Source organism: Prunus mume, linkage group LG1, assembly GCF_029339155.1.
Source record: "Prunus mume cultivar Tortuosa linkage group LG1, ASM2933915v1, whole genome shotgun sequence".
NCBI classification, from domain to species: domain Eukaryota; kingdom Viridiplantae; phylum Streptophyta; class Magnoliopsida; order Rosales; family Rosaceae; genus Prunus; species Prunus mume.
Window position 1 is genome coordinate 24629530 of NC_142698.1, and position 22914 is coordinate 24652443.

At 37.7% G+C, this 22914-nt stretch overlaps 4 protein-coding genes and 1 pseudogene across 5 annotated transcripts; 2 read left to right on the forward strand and 3 right to left on the reverse strand.

Moving 5' to 3' along the window:
* The first annotated feature begins 3207 nt into the window (after window positions 1-3207).
* On the forward strand, window positions 3208-6866 carry GIL1 (glucose-6-phosphate isomerase, putative (DUF641)). Its single transcript, XM_008222003.2, has 4 exons — window positions 3208-3356; window positions 4768-4887; window positions 5145-5872; window positions 5950-6866. Exons 1-4 carry the CDS (start codon window positions 3310-3312, stop codon window positions 6729-6731), a joined length of 1677 nt encoding a protein of 558 aa, XP_008220225.2. The 5' UTR covers window positions 3208-3309; the 3' UTR covers window positions 6732-6866.
* A 404-nt stretch (window positions 6867-7270) lies between these two features.
* On the reverse strand, window positions 7271-10790 carry UCP2 (uncoupling protein 2). The gene is made up of 9 exons (XM_008221984.3): window positions 10486-10790; window positions 9639-9857; window positions 9458-9536; window positions 9170-9303; window positions 8965-9063; window positions 8740-8844; window positions 7961-8035; window positions 7716-7802; window positions 7271-7627 (listed from the first exon to the last, which is right to left on the reverse strand). The coding sequence occupies exons 1-9, from the start codon at window positions 10564-10566 to the stop codon at window positions 7604-7606; spliced, it is 903 nt and encodes a 300-aa protein (XP_008220206.1). The 5' UTR covers window positions 10567-10790; the 3' UTR covers window positions 7271-7603.
* Window positions 10791-12072: 1282 nt separating this feature from the next.
* On the forward strand, window positions 12073-14109 carry PCNA2 (proliferating cell nuclear antigen 2). Its single transcript, XM_008221972.2, has 4 exons — window positions 12073-12504; window positions 13195-13347; window positions 13435-13532; window positions 13668-14109. Exons 1-4 carry the CDS (start codon window positions 12186-12188, stop codon window positions 13896-13898), a joined length of 801 nt encoding a protein of 266 aa, XP_008220194.2. The 5' UTR covers window positions 12073-12185; the 3' UTR covers window positions 13899-14109.
* A 273-nt stretch (window positions 14110-14382) lies between these two features.
* On the reverse strand, window positions 14383-16621 carry LOC103321042 (putative sugar phosphate/phosphate translocator At3g11320; annotated as a pseudogene). Its single transcript, XR_016127069.1, has 4 exons — window positions 16045-16621; window positions 15414-15517; window positions 15093-15321; window positions 14383-14674 (listed from the first exon to the last, which is right to left on the reverse strand). The product of XR_016127069.1 is annotated as a putative sugar phosphate/phosphate translocator At3g11320 (transcript).
* A 622-nt stretch (window positions 16622-17243) lies between these two features.
* Window positions 17244-22842, reverse strand: ENOC (cytosolic enolase). Its single transcript, XM_008221962.2, has 13 exons — window positions 22379-22842; window positions 22038-22192; window positions 21509-21683; window positions 20987-21058; window positions 20780-20896; window positions 20277-20357; window positions 19868-19944; window positions 19489-19592; window positions 19189-19287; window positions 19001-19086; window positions 18539-18625; window positions 18228-18425; window positions 17244-17699 (listed from the first exon to the last, which is right to left on the reverse strand). Exons 1-13 carry the CDS (start codon window positions 22481-22483, stop codon window positions 17628-17630), a joined length of 1428 nt encoding a protein of 475 aa, XP_008220184.2. The 5' UTR covers window positions 22484-22842; the 3' UTR covers window positions 17244-17627.
* Between the last annotated feature and the right edge of the window lie 72 nt (window positions 22843-22914).

The window sequence follows — 22914 nt, forward strand, 5'->3', positions numbered from 1 at the left end:
TTAGGGGAAGAGTCTTGGGTTTTACGAACCGAGCCACAATTTCCCATCTCTTGAAAAAGAAAAACTCACACTTTTTCTTCACAGAAATTCATCTTTTGTTTGCTGCAGAAACCAGAATCCCCTCTCCTCCCCGATTTATTTCTTCCCCATTCGAGCTCTTTGAAAGAGAAAAAAAATCAAATTTTAACACCCATCAAGCCATGGTTTGTTAATTTCTAAATCCAAAACCCAGAAAGAGGAAGGAGAAGAAATCCCTAAACCCAAATTGATTTGCTTGAGAACATTGCAAATTGGTTTGCTCAGAAAAACATAGCAATGTCCTTGGCAGTGCTGTAGAGGCGAGTATATCTTCAAATCCTCCTTCTTCTCCACCTCCGCTACTGCTCTTTCACTAGAAAAACCGTGCAGACGTGAGGGTCTGGGGGATGGGGGAAGACGTTGATTGCTAGGGTTTTTTTATTTTTTATTTATTTTTGCTTTTGTAGTTTTTAAAGATTTAATTATTTTTTATGGAAAATTGGATAAAACTACATGGAAACTAATGACAGGGGCTAAATTGACCATTCAAAATAGTCTGATGGTTAAATTGGCTGAAAAAATAATTCAAAGTGGACATTTCGACAAACGTTATAGTTCAAGGAGGTTTTCGGCAATTTACCTTTATAATTTTGAAGATAAGGTGAGTGGGGAAATAACAGACTCTAAATAATACGCATGTGCATGCGGTCATTGTGGATTTTTCTTGTGGCGAATGGTGTTTTTGAATTTGATAATATACAATTTTGTTCCAACACCAAGTCAAGTGTTAACTCAACCCTAATTCGGGTTGAGAGGTACTGTATACTAGTTGACGTAGTGATACAATACCAATCTATAATTTCTACGAGAGAAGCTAAGAGTTGAGTGTAATATTAATGTCTCCATGGCTTTGTTCATGAACTTAATTAGAAGCTAATTGAAAGGAGCTCAAAGCTCCGAGTAGAAATACTCACCTTGGACCCTTTATTATACATCAAATTGGGAATGAAATCGTACTCTCTTAAATCTAAAAAATGACTACAAGATTAAATCATTTGTGATTTCATTCTACAGAAATGCAATATTCTAGCTATCAGTTTTTCCCATGTGAATTTTTTTACTGACTTGATCGATGGGCTGATGGATTTTAGTTCATGCTTATTCTGATTGTTAAAGTCACATGGATTATGGAAGAGTTGATTATCAACATTCATAACATGAAAACAATTTCGTGTACAATTTGTACATAACTATTTGTGCAATCATTGTTATAATTGTCCGCTCCTTTTCATGTCACTCATCAAAGAAATACACATATAGAAAACTGTCTAGGATTGATTTATAGATCGTTAGGGAAGGAAGAATCAAACACAAACCTCATATGTAGAGGTAACTACTTGAGCTACAACATTTATACTAAAATAATAAACATGAATTAATAGTCGATGACTATTTGACTTAAATGCATTTAAAACACTTGGCCAAAAGAGGATCTCAAATTTCTTAGACTAGATAATTCATTGTGTTGCTGAATAAACTAGAAAGAAAATATCAATAAACTAGCCTATATCAGAATCTCAATATAAAGATTGACTTAATTAGACACTTCATTTGACTTTGATTAACCTCTTTATATAAAGATCGTAGGCACCCATCTATGTTCTCAAATTTTGATAAATTATTCGTCTACTAATTAAAAATAGTTGAATTCGAGAGTATTTTTCTCATCACTTTTAACTCAAGGCATGTATCCTCATCATTATTAATCTCAACACTTGACATATGTTCATATGCATAATCATGGTTCTATAAATACAAAGTAAAAAGTTAATCATGATTATGCTTATAGACACGTGTTAATTGTTAAGAAGAGTAGTAAACATACACATTGACTTAAAGTGGTGAGCAAAAATATTTCCATTGAATTCATGGTGTCCCGAGAAAAAATCTTTTGTCCAGCCCAGAACATATCCGTACAGGAGAAAAGCAACAAATTACAATACAGCAGCTCTTATCTAGCTAGAGGCCTTCTTGCCAAGCATTTTGCAAGTGGCCTAAATTTATGTCCCCCCTGACTTTGGACACACAGTCACACCTTCACTAACCTGAATTGTTTGATGAATATTATGTATGATCAAAATGACTAAAATCTATAATTTTTTTTATAAAAAAAAAAAAAAAAGGCATGGTGGATGTTTAAATCCGAATAAGAAATGTGTAAAAAGTAAGGTTAGATTCTAAATAGCCAAGATCTTTTTCCGGAGATATTGTTGAACAGTGTTTGTTGCTTCTTCTTTTTTTATTTTCTTAAACGCCTTGCTCTTGTCTTATTGAATTAGTGTCGCCGCAGTTTAGAGATTCTTGGGAACTAACTATGCCCAAAACAAGAGAAAGAGACGGGGAAAATGAAGAAAAGGAAAGATATACTTTGATTTCATTGTGCTTAAAAAGGCAATAGAATCAAAAGAATTGCACTTGCGACAAGGAGAGGCATGCTTGCTGTCTAGCAATATAACAAAAGCAATGGCAGCGTTCATGAGTTAGTAAGTTACTTAGTACCACTATTACTAAACGTTTCGGATCTATTCTATAATGTAATATTATAATCCAAACCATGCAATTTTAAGCTTATCATTTTATAGATTATTTCGCAAAAGTTCATCTAAATCAATGATCGTTTAGCCACTTGATTATTATCGTGAAATTTTTTTGTTTATCGATTTGTCTATTTGTTTGGTAACATTTCGATATATTTAAACGTTTTTTTTGTTATTTGAGTGAATTTTTGTAAGGATGACCTCTCTTGTGGTATGGACGTCAAAACGTGTCATTTGCGTCATATTAATTTTTCACTTAGTTAGTACTTGAATATGATAGGAGATCGTTACTCGGGAGGCATTTGTATTTCAAACATATCAGTAAAACGTTAACTTTATTTTATGTTAATAGATAACCTACATTACATGCATGTAACTTATAATTAACGTTGCATGGCTACCATAAATAAAAAGAACGAAATATCCTATGAAAAGCATAGCTATAAAACTCTCTAGGCCGACAAGTAATGTTACGCATATGGTCTGGCTCGCTCCACATCATAGCACACTGTTAACAATTAATTACACAGAGATGATTAAGTTTTGAGTCGAGAGTCTATAAATACCAACGAACTTTGCACTTGTTCAAGATCATATTTCTATATGTATACCAAACCAAAGTGAGAATAATATTGGAGCTCTGATTTTCTCTCTCCTTCCACCTCCCTCTGGTCTCTGGACTTGGAATCCCATCATGTTTCCTAACGTGTTTACTTGGTGCTCGCATCCAGAAAGTTCAAGGTAAGGTAACCTATACATATATATATATATATATATTATATGAATGGTACACTTAATTAATGGATTGATTGGGCTCATTTTATTTGCTTACTGCAAAACATAACATTATTATTATAGACTACTAATTTTGTTGCCGAGGTTCTTACTAATTCTGGCAAGTTGGTAAGGGCATCACCTGACTAATCATATGAGAAAAGAGATTGATACGAAGAAAGAGGCACTACAAATGGGAGACACCACTTGTCTCTCCTAAATGTAGTATGGGCAACTGTTTTTTTTTTTTTTTTTGGTATTTTGAGTGTAAGTGCATCAGTTAACTCATCATAAGAGAATATAGATAGATAGAAAGCGGCACTACATTCATTCGGGATAGAATAAACACTTGTCTCTCCTTGATGTAGTATGAGCAAGCGTTTCTCCTATCCTAGATCTAAGTGCATCATCTAACTAACGATATGAGAAGAAAAATAAAGAGAAAGTGGCAGTAAACCTTGGATATATGAGAAACACTTTTATCTCTTTAATATAATACGAGTAAGTGTTTCTCTTATCCTGGATGTAAGTGCATTAGCTAACTAATTATGAGAAGTGATGAGATACTAAGAAAAAATACATAACACCTGGGATAGGAGAAACACTCACTTATCCTTGATGTAGGATGAGTGTCTTTTCTATCCCGTATATAAGTGCATCAGTTAACTAAATCATATGAGAAGAGAGATAGAGATAAGGATACCTTACGCTCAACCATTGCAGAATGCATAGTAAGGAAAGTAGCATTTTCGTGTGATTTTTTTCTTTTAAATTTTATGACACGGGGGAAAAAAACCCCAAACAGAACCTACACAACACAAACTAAACAGGACCTAGAAACCCCAATCCTATCATCAACCAAAGCCGCTTTAGCCCAAAGAGGCACCGAGTCAAACCAACACACGCCTAAGTCCATATTATAGCTACAAAGCAAGACAGTTTGCCAAGCAATTCCGCTCCCGATTGGGGTCCAGATTTTCGTGTGAATTTTGTGTCAAACCATCACACGCCTAAGTCCAGATTTTGGTGTGAATTTTTCAACCATTGCAAGAGTCAGGAAAATGGCATTTTCAACGTTAAAATTATTTTCTCTTCTGGACTGTCCACGAATCCCTGTCCAGTTTCCATCTCTTGATCAAATTAAAAAGGAAACTTTTCCATAGTCAACCGTCAATCCAAATCCGTCCCGTACACGTGTCCTTTTAGACTACATGTGTACGGTAGCCGAGCACTTGTCCATTTACACTCTCTTTCTTCACATGCACATGCCCTCCTATCCTCCAGTCACACACGCACTCAACCACCACCACTGTGCTCATAACTCGAGATAAACCTGCGTTTTTGAGGCCCTAACGCCGTTAATTTTCCGTTCACTCAGAAAGAAGAAGAACGCCACCGCCGTCACCGGAAACCGGGACAACCTGTACTCCGTTCCGTTTCACGGGGATCCGTTGCCGGGGAAGCATAAGCAAACAAGATTGTCTGTGCGCTCCGACAGGTCAGTCAGTGAGCTTCATTATTTTATTGTTTTTAATTTAAATTATTTTCAGCTCTTTTATTAATTAATTAACTAATAATGTAATAATTAATGATAAAATTTGCGGGAGATTAGATGGGTTAAACTTGCTATCCTAAACGCGCTGGTGGCGCTTTCCTTATCCTGCGCCCCCACCCCTTATGCTTTCTCTTTCAAAGCGCTACTCTGCTACTGAGAGAATCTGATCTGTCTGTGTGTGATTGCAATTGGGTTTTCAGAGGCCGAGAGGTACTAAAGGCGAGGAAGAAAGAGGAGCAAATGGCGGGAAAGGTTTCGAATTTCTCGGATCTGATTCAGCGAGTGGCGGCTTCTTGCTTGCTACACCCACTCGCCGCCGGCCGGCACAATCCTGGCAACTCGCCGGTGAGTCGACGCGGTGGCGACGAGGAGGATGAAGCGTGCGAGAACGAGAGCTGCGACGAGCATGACGAGGATGACGAAGAGGAAGAAGATGAAGGTGAGATTGGAGACGGAGGTTTAGGGTTTAGGGCTCGGGAGGATCGGGGGACGTCGACGAAGACGAAGGAGGTGATGGAGATGGAGATGGCAATGAGGGAGGTGTTCGACGCCGTTTCGGCAATGAAGAAGGCGTACGTCAGCCTCCAAGAGGCCCACAGCCCGTGGGACCAGGAGAAGCTCAGAACAGCTGACGTGGCGGTGGTGGGTGAGCTGAGAAAACTCGGGGTGCTCAGAGAGAGATTTCGAAGAAGTCGCACCGCTGGCGGCGGCGGCGGAGGTGGCGGAGTAGTAATGACGGCGAGTACATTGAGAGAGGTGGTGGCGCCGTACGAGGCGGCGGTAGAGGAGCTGAAGAGAGAAGTGAAGTCCAGAGAAGTCGAGATCCAAAACCTCAAGGAGAAGCTAAACGGCGTCGTTAACATCTCCCACTCTAAGAAGGGCAAGTCTCTGTCTAGGAGGAAGGTCGGCTGCAGCAGTCAAGCTCAAGGTACTAAAGTATCTACCTGCTCTGTCTTATATTCCAAAATGACAATTCTACCCTTGTTAACGTTTCTGTAATTACAGTCGCAGTAGCTCCGGCGCCTGAGCTGTTCGAGGCGACGATGAGTCAAGTGAGAGAGGCATTGAAGTCGTTCACATCGCTGCTCCTCTCTCTCATGCGCGGGGCCCACTGGGACATCGCCGCGGCCGTCCGATCAATCGAAGCTGCCACCGCTACCGCCATCACCGCCGGATCGTTCAGCACGTCGTCGATCATCGCGACGCAAAACGGCAACGCCAAGTACGCGTTGCAGTCGTACATTTCACGAAAGCTCTTCCAGGGCTTCGACCACGAGACCTTCTACATGGACGGCAGCCTCTCCTCGCTGCTCAACCCGGACCAGCACCGCCGCGACTGCTTCGCTCGGTACCGGGACTTCAAGGCCATGGATCCCACCGAGCTGCTCGGGATCCTGCCCACGTGTCAGTTCGGGAAGTTTTGCAACGCCAAGTACCTGGCGATCGTTCATCCCAAGATGGAGGAGTCGTTGTTTGGGGACTTGGAGCAGAGACGACATGTCGTAGACGGAGGGCACCCGAGGAGTGAGTTTTACGGGGAGTTTTTGGGGCTGGCGAAGGCAGTGTGGTTGCTGCATTTGCTGGCGTTTTCGCTGGACCTGGCGCCGAGTCAGTTCGAGGCGAGTCGAGGAGCCGAGTTTCATCCGGGTTATATGGAGAGTGTTGTAAAGTTTGCGGGCGGGCGGGTTCCCTCGGGTCAGGTTGTCGGGTTTCCGGTGAGTCCGGGGTTTAAGTTGGGGAACGGGTCGGTGATTAAGGCCAGGGTTTATCTGGTAAACCGGAATTAGATATGTTAATAATAGTATTAGGTTGCTAGTGAGTGACTAGTGCCTAGTGTCATTTAAACTTGTACCTTTGTGTAATGTTTAGCTGTGTCACTGTCTCTGTGGTGTGTGATATAAAAATGTGCCTTTTTCTTAGAATCGTTCTTCTGCACTTTTTAGAGATAAATATTGCCTTTAATAATTGCATATGGATTATAATCTCATAGCCTAAATATAACAAGATGAAAGAACTACGCCATCGTTAATGACTTATAGCCGTTGATGTATGCAAGGTTTCAATGCTTCAATATTTAGAAATTAAAATCACTTATATCGTATCATATTTATCGATTGCATTACATTATTGTTAATTATATCATAAAACTCACTTGTATAGTTGGATCTCGTGTCTATTAAAATGTCATCTATAATATGGTTAGAAAAAGAAAATGAGATCGCTTTAGCATTGCTCCAGTATGTAAATGTTTTTTCAGACCAAAAAAAAAAAAAAGTATGTAAATGTTTTAGGCAATGCAGTCACCAAGACACCTACTAAGATGATGTCACAAGAATAAGAATTCTCTGGTATCCATTCAAATGGCATTGTAATAAATTATCCGGATAGTAAATATTATGTCACTATCCGGTACAGTGGAAGGGAAGTAGCTTCCCACATAGAAGGGTACAATGCAATGATGCCTTCTAAACCTTTCATATCCTCTCCAATGATACAATGATCAATGATGTGAAAATACTATGCATAAAATGGAAAAGTAAAAGAAATCTTGCAGAGGGGACAAAAAAGAAAAAGAAAAAAAAAGATCCTTAACAATTGAAGAGGCAATTCCCAAGCAAAAGTTGTGTCTTCACGGAAACTCAAAATCAGGAGAGCAGATTCATACCCTGAAAATATTTTTCGCCTGCCACGGGAGAACAAACGAGCAAATAAGCATCATGACAATTTATCAGTAGGTTTCGATTAAACGAAAACTATTACTGTGATCTTACTTGCTCTAGCACTAGAAACATAATCACATTCCAAGATCCTAGCCGACCAAAGTTTGGGAGGAACCCTTTATAAAAGGCCAAAAATCCCTGCAGTATATCATCTGTCATGAGTTCCATAATATTTAAGGAAGCTGGTGACAAAAATTTCGGCCTTTTTACTTAAATGAAATGCTTTGAAGGGTAATGACTATGAATGGTACAGCCAGAGTGGAAATACGGATTAAGACTGAAATAAACCAACATACCTCATACTTCAAAGTTTTGATGAAGCAGTCAAAGGTGTTTTTGTAAGTAGAATCTCCCATCATTCTAGATTTCACCTGGAACATAACAAGCAGGGCATACAACCCAACATTTCCTTACTAGCTCATCCATCAAAAACTATATAAAATTGTTTTGTACAATAAGAAAATGTCATCACAATCTTTCACTAGCACACCCTTGTTACAGCCTGCACTGAACAATATGCAGGTTATGCTACTATCGCAAAACCAGCATTCCATGATTTTTAAAATTTTGAGAATAAATATAGCATGCACAGATCTTTTTTTCTTCTTTGGTTGGAATATAGCATGCACAGATCAAGCGTCCAATTTTCAGTACCATATTCATCATATAATCTTCAATATTTTCATTTCCAATGCTATGCTTTACAAGGCAGCATGAGAGAGAGAGAGAGAGAGAATGAGTGAACGAGAGATTTATCATTTCATAACTTCTCTTTAAAATTCTGTTTTATGTTTACACTTCAGCTGTAATTTCCATATGTTAATGAATTAATATTGAAATTTCAGTTCTAGAAAGCCAAGATCAATATCGAAGTTGAAATTAAAAGGTTGATGATCTGCGATGAAGAATTTATTGTTTCAAAAATATCTCTAAAGTTTCCTCTCTTTTTTTGGCAATAGTGCATTTGCATTTCACTGTAGTTGCAATTCAAACCAATGTATTTATTTACGGCCTTATGAAGATAAATTGGAGTACCAAACATATTTTTACAACTAATTGGTTGCAGAATGCATACCACATCAACAGGAGAGCCAATACAAACCGCAAAAAAACCGGCACCCAGACCAGCTAGGAGATGAGTGAAAATATTGTCCATGAACCCTGGAATTTTCAAAATCGTCTGCATAAGTATGAAGAATCAGGACTCACTGGGATTTATCATCCTAGATGTAGAAAATTCGAAATCACTTGCAAATTATAAAGATAATTGAACTTAAGAGACGGAATGCTCTGATATTACCTCCTTTACTTGATCATAACTGGCTAGTTCAGCAGCATTTATAATAGCATTTCGTGCTACATTTGGCCCCAGCCCAGTCCACAGGGCCCCTACTCCTTCCTGATTATTTTGACAAATATTAATAAACAAAGACGAATAAGCTGATGTGAAAACAAAGTTAAAAAAAGGTAAACTAAAAACTTTGTTCTACTTTAAGTAAACTAACCTGTCTCACTATAGTGAAATAAGCATCTACAGCTCCAGAATAACGCCTAGGAACTCCAGCTGGCAATTTTCCTTCAGCTTGAAGTCGAACCTTCACAAGGTCTGTTGGATTAGCCACTATGATTGCCAGAGCACCTGTCAATACAAAAGTTTGTGATACGAGTATGCTGTTAAATTTACTTTTTCAGTTGAAAAGGCAAGGAAGATAATGGCAACATACGCAGAGTATGTTAGTGAACTAGTGCGCAATACAATTAATTCTAGCAAGATGGTTGCCAAATATACTAACCAGTCAATAGAGCAGCAAGTATTTTGTGGAACAGAGGAATATCTCCAACAAAAGCACTGCCAACAAGGAAAATTTTGACCTGTTCAACATGCAGTTTATGGATATGCAGAATGTGTCACAAATAAAGCATTTAACAGGAATTCATAATTGCATTTGTGAAAGAAACATATCTGGAACTCACAGGATCATATAACCCAATCCTTAAGCCTCCGTAAATACACTGGCGCTGTAATCCTGGAATTATGCCATTCCAAAGTGCTGCTAAACCTTCTTCCCTAGCAATGGTAGCCATAGTACCGAACAAGCCCCTATAGTTCTGTGAGCCAGTTGCATCCCCCACAACTGCTTTCTTTTGGAGCTGGAGCCTGACTTTAGCAGTGTCTAAAGGAATGGTGCAGAACTGCACAATATCCATGCAGACACCAAATGGGAAGAATCTCTTAAATGTTATATACCGAGCAGCAATTGTTACAAATACGCATATACACAAGACCTTATCAGGCTGCCAAGCATCAGCTAGAGTCCTATATTGTCTTAATGCTGCCAACTCATTTGAATTGTAGCTTAGCATTAACCTTATAACCTAATCATATCATAGTTAAAGGGTTGTAATCAATATTCCCACTTTTGCACCCTAAAATTTTTAGTTTCTTTCAGTTAATCCACATTATTATACCAGGACACGCTGTGAAACACAAACAAGAAGCAGCTACCCTTACATTTTAACATTCAAGAATGCTACAAACTCAGAATCCAAGTAAAATTTAAACCCAGAAACCATCAAGGAAACATATTGACATTATGCTAACTACTTTCCACAAAATTGAACAACAAGCATTGATCTTTATATAAAACTGGCATAACCCAAGTAACAAAATACATTTATTAAGCTAAAAAACAGAAATTAAAGCCAAATAATCATCAAACAGCTAACCTAGTTAAGTAATATTTCTTAACTAAGAAGTAAAACTAATAAATCAGCTGAAAATATACAGAGGCATTAACATAAACAGAAGGATCAACGATACCTCAGCGAAACAGGCAGCGAAAGCACTGCACAGGAAAGTTTGCAAGAATGAGATCTCAGACCTGGGGCTGAGATCTGCCATTGGAAGGTGCAAAACGAAAAGCTCAGAAGCAAGGATTGGGAAAATGGGTAGGCAAATTTTTGGTTGAGTTGAAGAGAGGGAATGGCGTTGAGGTTATAAAGAAGGTCGATAACGAGTAATTATGAAGGAAAGGTACATGAAAGAAATAGTATGGCCTTCTTTTTGGTCTCCAATCAAAGCTTTGCAAAACTGAGTTTTTCACTCCTTGCTATTCTTGTCTCTCCTGTCGTCATCGTTTCAATTATTTTAGGGGGTTAAGTGATTATGGGTTCTATTAGTTTAATCCTTCTGAACTTCAAATTCTTCAATGTGATTTGTTGATGTGTGATTATTGGCTTTCCTTTGCATTTTAAATTTTTTGTAATATTTTTATTTTCTTAGAATTTATTTTTGTAGACCAATTCAAAAAATATTGAAATATCAGTTTACATTATCAAATTATGCACACAATTCAACAGATTAAAAAAAAAAAAGGTATGCACGCTGTAAAAAAACCATCATAAGGAGCTTGTATCTTAAGTAGTTATAATCATTTATTCATGTACGGAGTCTAGATTCAATTTTCCACTCCTCCAATATCACTCGCAATTTTTCTCATTTAGTTGCTTATCATTTACATTTGACTTTTTGGTCTTAATATCCAAAGAGAATCTTCAGTGTAATATACTTTATACATCATGATAAATTCTTCATCTAAAAAAACCATGATAATGCTATTAAAATAAAACGAAGAAAATTAATTCAGTGATGTTTTTTTAATTTCTTTTCGACTGTTTTCTATTTATTTTCTGTCATGTGCTGAGAAAGGGATTCGTTGATGTACATCAACCGAAAAAAGTAGTGTGGGGGAAAGGTACGTAGTCACAATGCTAAATGTGGAACTTGACATATTGCATCGTCAATTTGTTCAGTGTGTACTAACTAGTAATTACCTCCCCCAACAACATTTTCAAAATATTTTAATCGTAACATAGATGTTTGTGGGATGACTTATAGCTCAAGAAATAAATTATAGTTTAATCTTTGTTGTACTTAAATGTTGAAGTGGCTAATTCTTATTGGTGGATATCAACATGTCAGTTGGGTTGGAGTAGTTAGAGGTGACGTGTTCGATTTCATCTTCCCCTAATATAAGATTATATCATTAAAAAAAACCTCGAGTTACATAAAAGAAAAAGTTAAAAAATGTAAAAGAAAAGTGTATTGACTTGCAGATCAATAGTCAGATTCTCATTCTCATGACACTTTGATAGTGAGTGTGAGATTTGACTATCTCTTTGTGTTAAAAAAAAGAAACAGAAAAAAAACTTGGGCTGGGCTTGGATCCCATACAGCCCACGATTATTTCCGGCCCAATCTTGAAGGTGCAGGTGCATTTAAGCTGGACCATCACAATAGGCAAGATATCCTTCAAGTCGAGCGCGGGAACACAATTCCACGAAATCCCGCCAATTGAAACCCAAAATTCCCAAACACGGTTCATTTCCCTCCTCCACTATATAAACCCTTGCCCCATACCCCACCCACTCAAACCCTCAAAATCTCCTGCACCTATTTTCCCCCCAAAAGGAAACCCTAACCCCAATCAAGAATCCGTACACCTCCACGACCCGGAAACGATGTTGGAGCTCCGACTGGTTCAGGGGTCGCTGCTGAAGAAGGTTCTTGAGTCCATCAAGGACCTCGTCAACGACGCCAACTTCGATTGCTCCGCCACTGGCTTCTCCCTCCAGGCCATGGATTCCAGCCACGTGGCGCTGGTGGCGCTGCTGCTCAGATCCGAGGGCTTCGAGCACTACCGCTGCGACCGCAATATCTCCATGGGCATGAACCTCACCAACATGTCCAAGATGCTGAAATGCGCCGGAAATGATGACATCATCACCATCAAGGCTGACGATGGCAGCGATACTGTCACCTTCATGTTCGAAAGTCCCAGTATGCTCCTCTTCTTTCTTTCGTTTCATTTTTGCTGTTCAATTCGTTTTCTTTCTGCTGGTAATGCTTGTTTGTTTTTCTATTAACTTTGAATTTTTGTAAATATTGTTTTTAGTTGTTGAATATGATAAATTGTTGGAAAACAAAAGAAACATGACATGCAAGTCTCGAAATTGAAGCCAAACTGAATTTGATAGATGTCTCATAATTATTTGGCATGAAAATTATAGCCTGATAGTGTTTGGTTGGAAATTATGGCCTTTCTGTTAAGTAGGAATTATATATCATCACTATAAAATGTTAATGTTGTATAAAGATAAACTGGGTTTGTTTCTGTTAACTTGATCTTGGCCGAGGTTTATCATTTCATACCTATCTAGGTTCTGATGCAGAGTTTTGTTTACATGGTCCTGCCATGGTTATTCTTTACTTCAATGCTAGGTAGTAATTACGGATATTGATTGTAATGTGGAGGGTTTGGAAATTTGTAACTATTGATATTGAGAGAAAATAAACAGAAATGATGAAAGTTATAATGAAGTGGACAGAAAGAAATGTAGGGAGACATTATCCAATAGTGGTAATTGTTAGAAATGTTTTAAAGAAATTTTGATTATGTGACGGCTTGTTACCATGCTTCAATGTTGTTTTCTAATTGATGTATTTTGTTCTTTGGGTAATGGATCATAGCGCAAGATAAAATTTCTGATTTTGAGATGAAGCTGATGGACATTGATAGTGAGCACCTTGGAATTCCGGAGGCAGAATACCATGCTATTGTTAAGATGCCTTCAGCTGAGTTTGCTAGGATATGTAAAGACCTCAGTGGCATTGGTGATACAGGTACTGTTAACTTTTGTCTCCTTGGAATATTCATGATTCTCCAAATTTGATGTTGATTTTTGAGTAATGGGTTGATGTTGCTTGCAGTTGTGATATCTGTGACCAAGGAAGGTGTGAAGTTCTCTACAAGAGGGGATATTGGCACTGCTAACATCGTCTGTAGGCAGAACACTACAGTGGACAAGGTATTGGTGTTGTATCCCTGTAATTATGTGACAGTGTCCTCACAAAAACATTAATGTACAAGCTGTAGGGTTATTGGTATTGCAATCCAATGTCTAACTCTGTTTCTTTTCCTTTTTAATTTTTGGGAATTGCAGCCTGAAGAAGCAACAGTTATTGATATGAATGAGCCAGTTTCATTGACATTTGCTCTGAGGTACATGAATTCCTTCACAAAAGCGACCACATTGTCGAACACAGTTACAATCAGCCTGTCTTCTGAACTTCCGGTTGTGGTTGAGTACAAGATTGCAGAGATGGGCTACATCAGGTTCTACTTGGCTCCTAAAATAGAAGAAGATGAAGATGAGACGAAGCCTGAAGTTTGAGTGTTATGCCACGGCAGAGGCATATACTTGTTTGTTTACTTGAACTGCACTGTTTAAAAATCCATGTAGAGGATTTTTTTTCATATACGCTTCGATCCGAGGTTTTCCTTGCTTTCTCTGTGACTGAGTTGGCAAATCTGTAGTTTAGGAATCTTCAAATCTATTAGGTTCTGTGTTGTAGGTTTTTAATTGAAAACATTGTTCTTTCTCATCTCCTTTTCCTTTTTTAGGGTTCGTGTTTGATTTGTGGTTATATAATCAAATGAACTCTGCAAATGCTCACTGATAATGGTGCCTAGTAGCTATGCGAAGGTAAAAGTTTCATGTATAACTAAATCATCATATCATCTTTCATTGATTTTCAAAATTGAAGAATGATATACAGAATTACAACACCAAATCCTGCTATGGCTTAAAAGTAAATGATTCAAAATCCTCTGTAAACAACCCTAGAACGAACAGCAATAAAATTGAGCTAGCACATCAGGGATCAAGCTGGCAAAGCAATAAAAACATGTCCTTTCTGATTGGACAGACAAGCCCTCTTCCTCTCTTTTGCATAAAAATATTTTGAGAGGGTGCAACTCAAAAAATCTGCTGCATGAACCCATTAAAAACTCTGGGTTAATCTCATCTACTTCGTTTCTTGGCTTCGCTGTAGAGAATGACTCCTGTTACTGTGAGAGAATAACCAAGCATCCCAGTCACTGATACAGGATTTCTAAATATCAAAATTGACACCCCACAGCAACAGCTCCTTTTGCATTTCCCAACACCTGGAAGAGCCCCAATATCTCAAATTAGGGTTCAAATACAATGAACCAAATAGGAACCACATTGAGCAAGAATGTCACAAACAATATAGGAACCAAGGAGAAAAGCTTCTGTAGGTGGGCCTATCTATGCCACGTGATAGAGCTGAGTATGAGAAAGTCTAGTTAAAGAACAAAACGTGTTTGATCATCAATTTCGAACACATTCTATATTTTAAATTACTACTCAACACTGTCACGTGACATGAACAACCTCACATAAGTTTTTCTCAGAACAAAGATAGCATTGAGATGAGAATTGACTAGGTAACATTAAGTAGGCAAACAGACACGCATTTGTCCCACATTTAAGCTTTGTTTTGGATAATGCATTTGTGGCAAATAAATTCAAAATTGCAAAGAAGAGGGATAATATTTTTACCTGGAGGGTCAAGGCACTGGTGTGTTTTGTTACCAAGAAATTGGTCAAATTGACAAAATATGCGAGAGCAGAATTGAATACTAGATACCATACGATGGACACATCATCTCTTGCAAGTGCAATTGTGATCCCAACCACATCCTCTTCCATATAAAGTGCTGCAGGTAGAAGGAATGCAACAGCTACAGGACCCATGTACATGAGGAGGTTCATAGAATTAAGCTTTTCCCTGATAAAATAATTAAAATTGGAGATGGCTACTATCAATCAGCTGATCAATCAGAACATCACATTAATTGATAGAATTGTTCAAAATCTTACCCTTCAGAAGACAGCAATATCCCTTGGAGCACTGACTTGAGTGCCCTTGCTGCTGTAGCACCAACACACATTATGAATCCAAAGACATGAAAACTTGGTTCTCCCTTCAGTCAATGGAAAGAGAAAATTATGAATATTCAGTAATGAAATGATCAACAGCTCTCACTCTCACAACTTCAACAACAAATATATATCTAACCAAACAAAATCCTTGCTTTTAATGTTTTTGGCACTGAGAAAAAGCAAACAATGAGTACAAATTTACACAGTTTATACTAACCCCTCAGAAATTCTTGCATTCCAACGAATGTATATAACGTTTTTCTTTCAATAACCCTCTCTCGTAATGATCATACAACCAACGAAATTTTGAGAAAATATATTTTGCGTCTTAACTGTAAAAAAATTAAGGAATTTATGACAATGAAATCAATAAAAAGAAGAAGAAAAGAAACCCTTAAAATTCATGAAGCAAGAACGTCAACTATATTACACAAAATGAATACAACCCAATCAGGAAAATTAATTCATCAAAAGGGAGGTCCAATCCAAAAAAAAGGAGAAAAGGGCAGCATTGATAATCACAATAAATTTAAAGAAAAAAAATTAAAAATGAAGGAGCTGTTCTTACCCCACTGGCAATAACAACACCGGTGACAACCGGTATGAGAGTAACATAGGTGAGCCAGCCCTCTTTCTTGAGGGTCATAAGATACGCGAATACCGCGGTGAAAAACGGCGTCGTGGCGCCAACAGCCTGGTTAAACGAGACGGCGAGATACCGGAGCGAGATGTTCCCGCCAACGACGGACAAACAGAAGATGAAACCGAGGGATGATATCTTGAGGAACTGGACACGTGACTTGATGCTCTGCATGGGCACCACCTTGATCCATGAAATGGCTACGTAGCTCAGGAGAGAGCAAGCCAGCATGTGGCAAAGGGTCAAGAAGATCGGGTACTTGAACCCGTAATTGCTCAGCAAAAACTTGTTCAACAACAAGACTCCGATGTTCGATGAGTACCAGGCTGTTATTAATCCGACCGTGAAAACCTTGTCTGACATTTTTCTTTCCGGCTTTTTTCGTTCACAAGCTTAATTTTTTTGGTTTCCTTGTATGTTGGAGGAAGCAAAGGGTTGAGTTCATGGATGTTGTTGAGAGAGAGAGAGAGAGAGAGATTTGATCACAGGGTGGGATTGGAGGTGATAGCAATGGAGGAGATGGATGTAATGATGGATCTAGGGAAGGTGAAGGGTCGATAGGACACAGAATTGGAACGTAGATTTCGAGCTTTAAAGTCGGAAGAGTATTTTGGTTCTTCACGTTTATTATGTTTTGGGTTTTTTCTTTGGATGTATGTTATAATTCCAGTATGAGAAATGTGATTGTAAAATGATAATTGCGATGGTGATCAACAGTTGGGATTCGTCCATGAGTGTGAAAACATATACAAGTTTTCGGTTAAATCAACGGTTGTTAGTCATTTGCCTCCTAGCAAATTTTGTAGGTCCATATGTTTCATGTCAGAAATATTAGATGAATATCTTTTGCTTTATTTCACCTGGCGGTATTAATGTTTGGAAATTAAACTAGTTTTGTCGATGGCTTCTTTAGTTCCAGATTTCTTTCACCTGACGGTCAGTTCACATGAGAATGGGCTTGGTTGTAAAGGACATGCAGCTCAAGTGGTTAGCAACGTTTAGGCCATCCCGCATGCGAGATCTTATATTTGGCTCTCCCCTCTGTGAATATCGCTTGTATAAGAAAAATATTCACAAGAGTTTTGGTCATTGTATGCCATAATGTCAAGCACAGCTCACAAAAATCATTGACAAGCTTACAAGAAAATCATCATTATATGGCCAGTACAACATGCACTCTACAATTTGCCAACAAAAGTTCAGATCCAGGGGAAATTTACTCAAAACTGTTCCTTTTTTTCTCTCTCTGCAAATTGTATCTGAAAAATTTCATTTGGCTAGAGGACCATGTCTAGAACTTGGCAAACTTAATTACACATTTCTTGATGCTCTCCATCTCTTCATATAACAAACAAAGAAAAAACACTCGATAACAAAAACAATGAAGCAGAGGAACCAGTGAGCGGTGGATCATGTTGATGACTATTCGTGATGTGCACAGTAAGAGCCCCGAACTTTGAATGAAGAATATGAGGAGAATAAAATTGTGTGGAGGAAACCTGGGAAAATGATTAGGGTGATTCCCTCCAGTCTTCACCAGCATAAAATGCATTGTCCCCAAGTTCTTCCTCAATTCGAAGCAACTGTAAGAAACTTTGGCCAGTCAGTTTCAAATCATGGCTTACTTTGTAACAAGACATATATGGCGCTAAAAACTATAGACCTAGAGATGGTTGGACCTCTTGGAAAACTGACCATCTTTATCATATCAGCCCTATAGGGTATGTTATTAGAAAGTAGCAGTAGCGAGTATAAGAATTGAAGAGTATAAAATGACATTTTTAAAAAAAATTAAAAAAAGAAAATCAGAAGAAATGAGAGAAAAAACGAGAGGATGAAATGCACCATGGACACGTAAGTTATAGTGTAGACAAATATAACAGTTGTATCGATTCAACTTGTCCTTGGACAATTCCATTCATAATTACTTGTTTCTATAGCATAAGCTAGGAAAAAGGTAACTGTCATATATGGAATATCAAATATGGAGCTGCAAAAGTACTTCACATACTCTCCATACAGGATTGCAGAAAAAATCTGATACCAAGAGCTTGTTATGCAGCTGATAAACAGAAGAACCATGGACATGGTAAGTAACTATAAAAGTTGACCTGGTTATACTTAGCCAGCCGCTCGCCTCTGCAAGGAGCACCAGCTTTGATCTGACCTGTTGACAGACCAACAGATAAGTCTGCTATGAAGGAATCTTCAGTTTCACCACATCTGTGGGATGTCACCACTCCCCAGTGCGCATCCTTTGCCAACTTCACCACTTCAATGGCCTCGGAAACCGTCCCAATCTGGTTGATCTAATTTTGAATCATAGTAATATAGTATTAAAAATAGCTCAATACCATAGAACAATAACAGAATATGCACCTAAACCAAATTTTCTTATTTCATCCAAATACAAGCTAAATACCTTTACAAGAAGAGCATTACAAGTGGACTCCTCTATTGCTCTCTTAATACGTTTTGGATTCGACATTATCAAGTCATCTCCAACTACCTGCAAAAGCACCAGTCTTCAAGTTAAAACATCTAGCCATATCTCGGGTGTAAAATAGAAAGATCCTTACGGAATCTGATAGACAACTAACTAATTTATATAGGGAATCTCCTAAATTACTCAGCCATGGTAACAGGCAAGCCTACCAAATTATTCTTATAAGTTAATCTTTACATTCAACAGGATTTGCAGTTACTACTACCTTAAATATTCACAAGGATGTAAAATAAGAACAGTTACAATACCATGTCTAGTTACTTTCTACACAATTCTCCATGAGGAGTATCAATGTCTTCTCTGGCCAGAGCTAATTCAGTCGAAGAATGCAAGCACCAGGACACAAAATAAATCACCAAAGAGAAAAAATAAACAAACCTGACAAATTCCAAGACCAGAAAACTTTTTGGTGTGTTCCCAGTCCTCCTTATCAAATGGGTCTTCAATTGAAACAATTGGGTACTCTAACACCCCAAAAACAGGGGAAAAGAAGAGATAAAAGGTTAAATCACAGAGAAAATCAAACACAAAAACATTGAGAAACTTAAAAAGAGATAATTATGTACCATTACAAAGTTCTTTATACATCTCAGTCATATCTTGGCCTGACTTGAAATTTTGTCCCGACTTATTTGCTGTTTTGTAGTCCAGGTCATACTTTGTACCTGTATCATGGGAAATAGAAAGCAAAATATCAGCATTTAAGTCTATATGAGCTCGTGTTCTTTTTAGAAAGAAGATAAAATTCTAACCATTACTACAAGGTAATTTTAGCCTCAGCTTTCCACCAAGAATATATCGGATGTAGTTATTTTCGACATTTTCTTATGTTACAGAAAGACCAATTTTCAAGAAAGATCCATCACCTATGCAAAAGTCAGTAGCAGCAACATCAATTGCTAGTTTTATTTGCTCATTATAACCTGTTCTGCTGATCGCCTCTTTTACAAGATCCAAGACTTCTTTAATGCTGCCAAGAGATATAGAAAAATGATAACAATAACAAAAGGCATATCAAATAACCTTTTAGTAAATTTAACCTTTTCTCATACGCCACAAAGTAACAACAGCCATTACAATTAGTTGTGCAAAGCTAAAACAATCTTTAATGCATTGTAAGAGCTTGCAAGATGGTTGGTTTTCCTCTTTCGCAAGTTAGCTTTCATTTTTAAAAGGCAGTTTCAGGGGGACTCCCATAAGGTAAAGAAATTAAAGAAGATCACAGATCATAGAAAAAACACTTGCCTGGAGATGTTTGGAGCAAAACCACCATCTTCTCCAACATTACATCCATGTGCGCCATATTTTTCTGTAATAACAGCCTGTTCTTTTTACAAACAATAATAAACTATCAATAATAACGGGACATGGTGGCATCTCCTTGTTCACATGTACAGAGCAAAGTCCATTTGACCTTTAAGCAGCATGTGGTTAAATTACCGCTTAATAAAATTTCAAGTGGAAATTTTTTTTGCTCAAGTCCGTTACTTTTTAGAACATAAACATATGCTATAAAATTTGCAACATAAATTAAGGACAATTACTTTAAAAAATGAGCAACTCAATAAGTCTCTCAAACTAGAACACATTTTCACGTCACTAGGAGCAATACATTGGATATAATCTCAAAAGTTAAACAGTTGAGATGAAATACCTTCAAGTGATGATAGGTTTCCGATCCCATTTGCAATGCCTCCTCAAACCTGTTAGCTCCAATTGGGAGAACCATAATTTCCTGAATATTTAGAAGTCAACTTTAATTATAAGGACATGCTACACATTATTTGAAAGTATTCATGTTAAAAATATTACAAACGAAATCACTAAACAGCCTCAGCAGGTTAAAACCAATATTATAGGATGGAAAAAGAGAACATTAAAGCGGTGGTTTCTGAAACAATCACATTCATGTAGTAGCTTCTAGAAGTATCTAATTCGTGACTTCCAATGTAGTTAGATTCCAAGAACCAATGATTTTAAAATTTTAAATTCCGACCTTATTTTAAGTGAAAATATCATACTTTCATGATGTCAATACAAATACTCACAATGACAAAAATGGTGCAAATCTTGAAACCCTCTCCCCACATAAATCACAACCCAAAACAGAAGATTTGGAAAGTACATATCTAAACATTAAAGCTTACCAGAGCATACCTGAATGGCCAGATTATTCCCAGCACGCTTTCCCCCACTTATAACAGTGAAAGCAGGGACAGGCAGGGTCAGTTGTGATTTTCCAGAAAGGTCGGCAATATGTTTGTACAGTGGCACCTGATGTTTATCTTTTCTCAGAAACTTTGGGGGAAAAGAGTACACAAGTATTACCAATACTTAGAAAGTAATAATAGAAAAGAGTCATACGTCTTTTTGAGCAGCTCCAGCTTTGCAAGCAGCAATTGACACAGCTAGTATGGCATTTACTCCAAGTTCACCCTGAAAGTTGATTTAAGAGTATAATAACTTTATTTTTTTCGAAAAAACAAGAGAAAGAAAGAAGAAACTAAGAATTCTCCTTTTTCACTACTTAAGAGAAAGGACACAAAGTAGTAGTGTATGATGTGGCCAAAAAGGAAATCATAAATCCAAAAACTAAGTATATTCAGAAACTATTAGCAGCAAAATCAATATTAAGATTACAAATGCTTGATACAGTTAACATTCAGACTTCCATATGCATAATTTGCAAATATATTAGAGAGATGCCTAATACTTATGATTTTATATCGATAGACAAGGAGAGTCATAGAATACTACCAGATATCAGACTAGAAATGCAATGCCATGCAAGCACCAAAATATATTAGTAACTAGTACTCAAATAGCACATAGCACAGATCAGAAAACAGCTCAATTACATCAAGTCACACTGAAAATAAAAAGTACCTTCTTTTCTGTTCTATCCAGTTCTAGCATTGCCTGATCAATCTGAGACTGAAGCGTAGGATCCATGCCTACCAATGCTTCCGATATTTTCTCATTCACATTCTTAACAGCTCTAGTCACACTATTTCCAAGATATGATCCCTTGTCCCCATCTCGCAATTCAACAGCCTCATACCTGGTTTCAAAAGTAAAATCCCCCACCATGCATAATATATTATAATTTTGAATGGGATGGAGATCAAATAGCATAGTCCACAAGTGGCATAACATATACAGATACTTAAACAGTTTCTTGATTATGCAATAACAGTTCAATTTCTTAATCATTCCAAACATTTCCACACCCAAAGAAAATAAATAAATAGTTATGCAATTCAAGCATATGACACTTTAAAGTCTTATGCTTTCTCTTCAAACTATGTAGAACAATGATAAATATAGAGCTAATGATCAAAATATGAATAGTTGAATTCCTTAACGAATAAATTTTCTCAGCAGCCAAACAACAGAGAGAGAGAGAGAAACTTACATTCCTGAAAGATCAGAACTAGGAGCAGAAGCACGAAACATTCCTTTGTTAGTGTGGAGGTCCACTTCAACAGTTGGAATTCCTCTGCTATCGAGGATCTGCCGAGCTTTGACCTTCGTTATCACTGACGGAATCGCTTTCCTCATATGATTCGACTGCATTATTCATATCATAACAACAACAAAATCAGCACAAATCGAAACACAAACTCCCGCACAGCTCAAACAAAACTAATCAAAGAAACTACAATTTCCTTGTATTTTTCCATAATTTAATTACTCCCGCATTTTCATTGTCCGAGGAACCAAACAGAGGGAGAGAGAGAGTGTGAGTAGATTTACGATATAGAGGACGGGATCGGGGGCCTTAGCCCTAACGGCGGCATTGACGGCGTCTTCGATTTTCCGAGAGAGCATGTGGTTATCCAAATAGTCTTGCACCGACATTTTCTTCTTCTTTTGAGAAAAACTAACTCGATTTCTGACGAAAACAATGGTGGTTTTCAGATTTGAGCTCCACGGAGAGAGGGCGAGCCCTAATTGAATAAAAGCTTTACACAGTGAGAAGCTTATGACTTTCTGAAGAGACTGGCGCTGGCTCCGAATATTGTTTTTGAATTTTGAGTGTCTTCCGCTTGCTTCTTTTATAATCTCGGATGAGGCTTCTCAAAGCTTCAGGTCCCGGGGTATTACCGTACTACGAACTGAGAGGAGGAAGGTCTTGGATACGCATCATCGGCTAAGTGTAGCAAAACGCAACGTCTCTGGGTGTAATTCCCGTTGCTTTTGATTTTCGTGTTTATTACAATATTTTCTGATCTGTAATTCATATTTAGTTAGTGTTTGTAATGATTAAATAAATCTTTTTGGGTCAAATA